The following is a 7,500-nucleotide window of genomic DNA, read 5'->3' as shown; positions in this document are numbered from 1 at the left end:
AAAATGGTGGTTTACATTGGTAAAATAACGCATTAAAGACAGGTTTTGTTTTGCTAAAATGGCATATTCAACTTGAAAGCTTTTATCGCTAAAATGTATGTTCTAAGATGGCGTTTCAATTTTACCAACCGTGAGATATCTCACGGTTGGTAAAATTGAAACGCCATCTGTAAAATAAATCTAATAAATTGAAAAATCAGAATAATTGTTTCTTACCGAAAATCAAGGTTTACAGACCACAAGATAATTCTGAAATTCGTATTTTTTTCATTAAAAGACTAATATTTAATTTGGATAAATCATTAAGTTACAATAAATTCAAATGCTACTTTTAACATTTCCATTTCAATTTGTACGAGTTTCACACAGAAAATTACTTTTGGTTTATTTCAACTTGTAAAAGAAAAAAAAATGAAGATGCATATAATTGCAGATAATTCCTTCTGCATCTGTTGTTTTTCATACATGAAAGACTTTTTTTTAACTTTATATTATTTCAAAAACGAAATTACTTTTGAAGTTATAAAAAAATACAGATCATGAAGACAAGGGTAAAATTTTAAATGCAGAAATTGACCCATCCCTTTTGTTCTGTAAAATGAAAATTATTCTGAAAACTTACGACTGTATTATTATTATTATTATTATTATTATTATTATTATTATTATTAATAGCTAAGCTACAATCCTAGTTGGAAAATCAAGATGCTATAAGCCTAAGGGCTCCAACAGGGAAAACAGCCCAGTGAGAAAAGGAAATAAATAAACAATATGAAAAGTAATGAACAATGAAAATAAAATATTCTAAGAACAGAAGTAAAATTAAAATAGATCTTCATATAATATATGAACTATAAAAAGAGACTTGTGTCAGCTTGTTCAACATACAAACATTTTCTGCAAGTTTGAACTTTTGAAGTTCTACCGATTCAACGACCCCATTAGGAAGATCATTCTAAAACTTGGTCACAGCTGGAATAGAACTTCTAAAATACTGTGTAGGACCCTTATGATGGAAAAGGCCTGACTATTAGAATTAACTGTATGCCTAGTATTACGAACAGAATAAAAATATCTGAACGTTAAGGATGGTCAGAATTATGAAAAATCTTCTGCAACATGGAAAACGAACTAATTGAACGACGGTGCCAGAGATTAATATCTAGACCAGGAATAAGACATTTAATAGACCGTAAGTTCTTGTCCAAGAAAATAAGATGAGAATCAGCAAGGGAAGACCAGACAGGAAAACAATACTCGAAATAAGGTAGAATGAAAGAATTAAAACACTTCTCCAGAATAGATTGATCACCGAAAATCTTAAAACACTTTCTCAATAAGGCATTTTTTTGTGCAATTAAATAATAAACAGACCTAATGTGTTTCTCAAAAGTAAATTTGTTGTCGAGAATCACACCTAAAATTTTAAAAGAGTCATACAGAGTTGAAGTAACTTTATCAATGCTGAGATCCGGATGTTGAGGAGCAACTGTCCTCGACCTTCTTACAATCATACTTTGAGTTTTGTTTGGATTCAACTTCATGGTCCCATAATTTGCACCATGTCAACGGTAAAGGATAAACCTCTAGAGGATCTCTGGGACATAAAATTCTCGTGATTATAGCAGTACGTGAAAACTGCGAAGTAATTCTAATTAACACATTCAAAATAATGACATAATATTATTTTATCCCCTAATTTAACCATTATCGTTGTCCAGTTATTATCATCATTATTAGCTAAAGTACAACCCTAGTTGGAAGGGCTCCAACAGGGAAAAGTAGCCCAGAGAGGAAAGAAAATAAGGAAATAAATAAACGATATGAGAAATAATGAACAATCAACTAAAATATTTTAAAAAACAGTAACATCAAAACATATACTTCATATAAAAATTATAAAAAAGTTTATGTCAGCCTGTTCAAAAATTGCTGCAAGTTTGAACTTTAGAAGTTTTACCGATTCAACTACCCGATTAGGAAGATTATTCCACAACTTGATCATAACTGGAATTAAACTTCTTGAATACTCTGAAGTATTGAGTCTCATGATGGGGAAGGTCTGACTATCATAATTATTAGGTATCATAATATACGAACTTGATTGGAGGCTCGAATCACGCAATGAATGAATCGATATGAAATTTTTATCCAAGTCCTTTATCTTTGTGAAGGAAATGTTAGCGTTCACACACTCAAATTACTTTACGTTTTCCTTATTTCAGAGAAATTTGGAAATTAAACAGACGAGTAAATAATAAAATGAATATTATTAATTAACAATATCAGTAAAAGATAACGCTTTCACAAACTTCATTATCTTGGTACTTAGAATTTTAGCCTTTCAGAGTCTCTAGGCTAATAGCAACGATATATAATAACCTATTTAATGCTTTCGTGAAATTACACTGAAGAACTGTATAATGATGAGAAATATATTAAGAAAAACGTCTGTGAATAATAATTATAATTATGTTTATAGAAAATCTTCATAAGAACTTTGGTGCAAATTTTCCCTTATATAATATAGAGCAACTCTCTATTTCACCAAACTTTCAGCTGGGGTCCACAAGGTACTAGAAGGGTTGGAAGACCCAGGCATACAGGCTGAGGAAGTAGATGATAAATGGAGAAGAATTTATTTGAAAGCTCAAGATAGAGACGATTGGTGTAGAGAGTGATACTAATATATATATATATATATATATATATATATATATATATATATATATATATATATATATATATATATATATATATACACACACACACACATATATATATATATATATATATATATATATATATATATATATATATATATATACATATATATATATAATATAATATAATTATCCGTATATACATATATGTATATATATGCATTATATATATATATATATATATATATATATATATATATATATATATATATATATATATATATATATATATATATATACATATATATATATATAATTTTTTTCCGGTTACGCCCAGTTCTCTTCGTCCCTCGGCCAGGAGGAGATGGAGTATTCATATCCTGGGGATGAGGGGGTGCGTGTTTGCCGTCATATTTTACGGGTGGCGTACACTTGCAGTAATATAAATAATTCTGTCTTTGATAAACTCGCGCTTTTCTTTTTTAATCATCAAAATTATTTAGATTCTTGCAATTACAATTTTTTTTACTGAGAGAGATTTTAAATTACGTCAAAATTTTGTTAATCAATAGAAAAGAAAAAAAAAGAGATGCAATTCAAAGTTGCTTAATTTCAGTCATATTCTACTTTGTAATTGTGATCTTGTTACTAAATATCTTATTAATTGTAAATTATTTCTCATATCGTTTATTTCCTAATTTCCTTTCCTCACTGGGCTAGTTTTCCCTGCTGGAGCTCTTGGGCTTATAGCGTCTAGCTTTTCCAACTAGGGTTGTAGCTTAGCAAGTAATAATAATAATAATAATAATAATAATAATAATAATAATAATAATAATAATAATAATAATAATAATAACGATTGCCTGTCTGATATGGTAAGAATTTGTTTGCTTGTAAATAAATTGGAACAATAATCAGCAGGAAGTTCAACTTTCTAAAGTATAAAGGCCAAAACGTATGGAATCTATTATTAACAAAGAAAGCATCGGTAAAGATAATCATATTTGCCTATATAAAAATAAAAGAGGTTCTAAGTCTAATGATTTTAAATCCACATAAGAGATTTGTTTGTAATTATCTGTATTAATCTTATTTCAAGTCATGTCTTCACTTTTTTTTTTTTCAAAAATGAAAGTCATTTTCTTAGTAAAATCATAATCTTTTTATAAATATAAATCATGAATATAGGATTTTTTTCAAATAATGCAATACAAATTATCATATGCACTTTTTTTTGTGAAACAGCATTTAATCCTTTTGGCTTAATGTAATCTTAATACAATAGTATCAATAAAAATTTTGTCAGAATGCTCGGATTTCAGTCAACAGTGAATTGAATTCCACATAAGGTGAGGCAATAAAAAACAACTATGAATTAAAAGTATTGGGCATGAATCCCCATTAAGAAATTTAGCCATTTTCTTAATTTACTAACTGTTCACGTTTTCACTCATCATCATCTCCTCTAACGCCTATTGACGCAAAGGGCCTCGGTTAGATTTCGCCAGTTGTCTATATCTTGAGCTTTCAAATCAATACTTCTCCACTCATCATCTCATACTTCACGCTTCATAGTCCTCAGCCATGTAGGCCTGGGTCTTCCAACTCTTCTAATGCCTTGTGGAGCTCAGTTGAAAGTTTGGTGAACTTATTACGTAAGTTATCAATTTGCTGTACTTTATATGACGAAAACTTTAACATCTCTAGCTTGGTGTTTTGTTTAAATTATATTGAACATAGAAATACAGGACTTCAGTCAATTTAATTTTTCTTTTTTAGATTGAAAGACTTCAAATTGTCATGCAACGTAATTGCAGATAAAGATATTATTGAGTTTTAAAAAAAAACTCATATAAGATAAACACGAAAAGGAAAATCGACCTTTCGTAAATACATATCTTGAAATGGATACATTTCTTTACATCTTGATGCCTTTATATCTATCTAATTTTATGATTTACGTTTCATATGAAAAAAAAATAATACATTCTTTTGATTCTACCTTTGACCGATTTGTAACTTAAAATTTACAAAAGGTGTTGATTTGCAAGTATTTTACAAAATCTAGGAAAAGTAGTACACCTGTGATTTAAAATCCTTACAAAAATGGATTTGAAATTTACAAAGTGTGTTGAAGTAGGGTACTTTTTTTTTTTTATTTTTTTTTTATTTTTAATCAGGACAAAGCAGCATCTATGTGATTCAAAATCCTTACATATATGAATTTGAAATCTATAAACTTGATTTACGGGTATTTTTCTTTTTTTAATCTGGACAAAGCAGCGCATATATGATTCAAAATCCTTACAGAAATGAATTTGAAATTTACCAACTGTTGATTTAAGGGTATTTTTTTTTTTAAATCTGGACAAAGCAGCATATATGTGATTTAAAATCCTTACAGAAATGCATTTGAAATTTACAACCTGTGTTGATTTATGGGTATTGTTTGCTTAAATCTAGACAAAGCAGCATATATGTGATTTAAAACCCTTACAGAAATGAATTCAGAATTTACAAACTGCTGATTTTTTTTTCTTAAATCTGGACAAAGCAGCATATACAGAAACGGATTTATTACGATTCAAAACCAGAATGTATACATCACACACACACCTGACATAGTGATAAATACCTTTGCCTTTCCATTTGACTTGCGACTGAGCTGCACATACCTTGCAAAGGGAGAGAAGAAAGAAGCGACGAATACTGAGCAGCCCAGAGGTAATGGTGGTGTGGATGATGTCGGGGCAAGGCCGCCATGAAAGAGGGAATAGGGCTGTACACAGGCCTTCCTCCACTTCGCATATGAAGGGGCAGGAACCTCCGGTGTTCATCTACGAGTGGGCCCCCGAAACCTTTATCCGAAGGGGTCCGAAGGGCCGGGCGAGCGCTTCCCCCGCCGAAAGAAGCGCAGGGAGCACTTGGCATGAGAGGAGGAGGGTGCATCGGAGGTTTTTCGGATCGAAGGCATGACGAAGAGGATGCCTGGGTCTGGAGAAAGGCCACGGCAGCGGCGGCAGCAGCGGCTGTCGTCGGTAGAACCGGAGGCATCTTCGGCAGAACCTTCGGCAGCGATAACTGCTCGTAGTCGGACGAGGCGCCGAAGAAATGGGATTTAGTCGCATCCTTGTCCCTGTCTGAGGAATGGTTCTCTTCGTCCGATTCTGGTTGACACGAACACGGCCGGTGCTGATCGTCTCCTGCCGACTCTTCGTCTCTCCTGAAGGCGTGGGATTCCGGCAGGAAGTTGTCTGCAAGGGTGCGAATGACCTGGACGTTCGCACGACCTTCAGTAGGATGAAGTTCATCGCCAATAGGAATTCGATTTTCGGAAGAGAGACGGAAATGCTCGTGTCGACTGGCTATATCGGCGGAGGTCGAAGAATTACATCGATTGATCGTTAGATCTAAGCCCACTTGATCCTGTTGACTATCAGTATCTACCTGACGCTTGTGGCCCCACAGCAAGTCTCTAATTAAGAAGGATCTGGACATCCTGCTCGTTAGTATTGATACACGTCTCTCAATTAATATTGCAGTTTTCCTGAATTGTTTCAGAGCCAAATCATCAGGATCCTTCAGTCAAGAGGCACGGTACAGTCGACAAAAAAACTTTCAAATTTGTCATATCACTTGAAGGGGTCGGCACTCACAACAGATATAAAGCATTTGGGAATCATTCACTGTCGTTCCTCTATGAGATATATAGAATACATGGCAGAACTATTCATCGACAACATGATGAATACGCGTTTTCCCTCAAATGTCTCCATCGGCCTCGAGTTTTGGCTGGACTATGAAGCCAATTGGCATAACCACGTATAATGATCACCTGGGTACATTAAAGAGTCCAAAGAAGTAGTTTGCAAATGTTTTAAATGCTGTTTTCCCGTCACGTATGCACAGCCCCCAATGGTTTTCCCCTCAATTAACTTCTATTGAAGGAACTTTTACAGATTACTGAGGTTTTCCGTCAACGAGACGCCGAGTGGAAAAGCCGGTTGACTGCGCCATCTTTTGGTGGCCTCGTGTGATATTTGTATTATGGAATTCCTTTCACTTGTGATATATTCATGACTGGTGATCGTTGGGACACATCAAATGCAAAAACACGAGAAAAGTCTTTTCTTAAGCCATGTTCAGGAGGAGGCCATCAAAGGTAATTGGGATTGGGGGCGGTGCTGAAACCCCTTAGGTATGAAGAATGCCCAACTTGAGGGGTTCACAACTTTACGTTAGACTTACTTTTAAACGTGATAAAATTTTATCTGGTAAACTATTGGATTAATTCCTTCACAACAGCTGATAAACATATGAATTTAACGTTTCCCTAAATTTGAAGATTTTCAGTTATTGTAAGCGATATTACATCCACGCCAGTAAACTGGGCAGAAGTGGCAGTTGAATACGGACGTCACTGATTGGTCGACTGTGCCAAGTGTCCCCTCCCATTGGCACAGTGCCGCTGCTGTGGGCGGGGCATCTAGGCGTCCTTGGTGCCACCGGGAGATTCTACAAGGTGAACGGCGGGCCATAATTGGATTTTAAGTAGTTTCTCAAAGATGGATTATGAGAGTCACGAGATCTAAAGTGGTTAGATGGAAAATAGAGCTAAAAGGATTCCCATGTTTAGTCGGGGCCCTAATCAGAGCTATAATTACCTCCCAGTCAGCCAACCCCGCGTTCTGTTAATACGGATGTAGAGCAAAATGGGGACTTCGTTACGGTTCATGAATAAAGGAAACTTGGCATAAGCTCATATTAATGGGTGTTTTTTTTTTTCAATTGCTCTATTTGCATTTGATTAGATTAAGATTAATCATTCATCATGATA

General features: G+C 33.9%; 1 protein-coding gene across 1 annotated transcript in view; it reads right to left on the bottom strand.

The window, feature by feature from the left end:
• LOC137640704 (motor neuron and pancreas homeobox protein 1-like) overlaps positions 1-7,055 on the bottom strand; it is a 20,460-nt gene extending 13,405 nt beyond the window's left edge. The window contains exon 1 of the mRNA XM_068373198.1: positions 5,339-7,055. Coding sequence (XP_068229299.1) covers positions 5,339-6,161 — 823 coding nt within the window. The 5' untranslated portion in view covers positions 6,162-7,055. The remainder of the gene's footprint in view (positions 1-5,338) is intronic.
• Between the last annotated feature and the right edge of the window lie 445 nt (positions 7,056-7,500).

This window comes from Palaemon carinicauda, chromosome 5 (assembly GCF_036898095.1).
Source record: "Palaemon carinicauda isolate YSFRI2023 chromosome 5, ASM3689809v2, whole genome shotgun sequence".
Classification (NCBI taxonomy): domain Eukaryota; kingdom Metazoa; phylum Arthropoda; class Malacostraca; order Decapoda; family Palaemonidae; genus Palaemon; species Palaemon carinicauda.
Note: the sequence above shows the minus strand (reverse complement) of the source record. Positions and strands in the feature narration are given on the sequence as shown.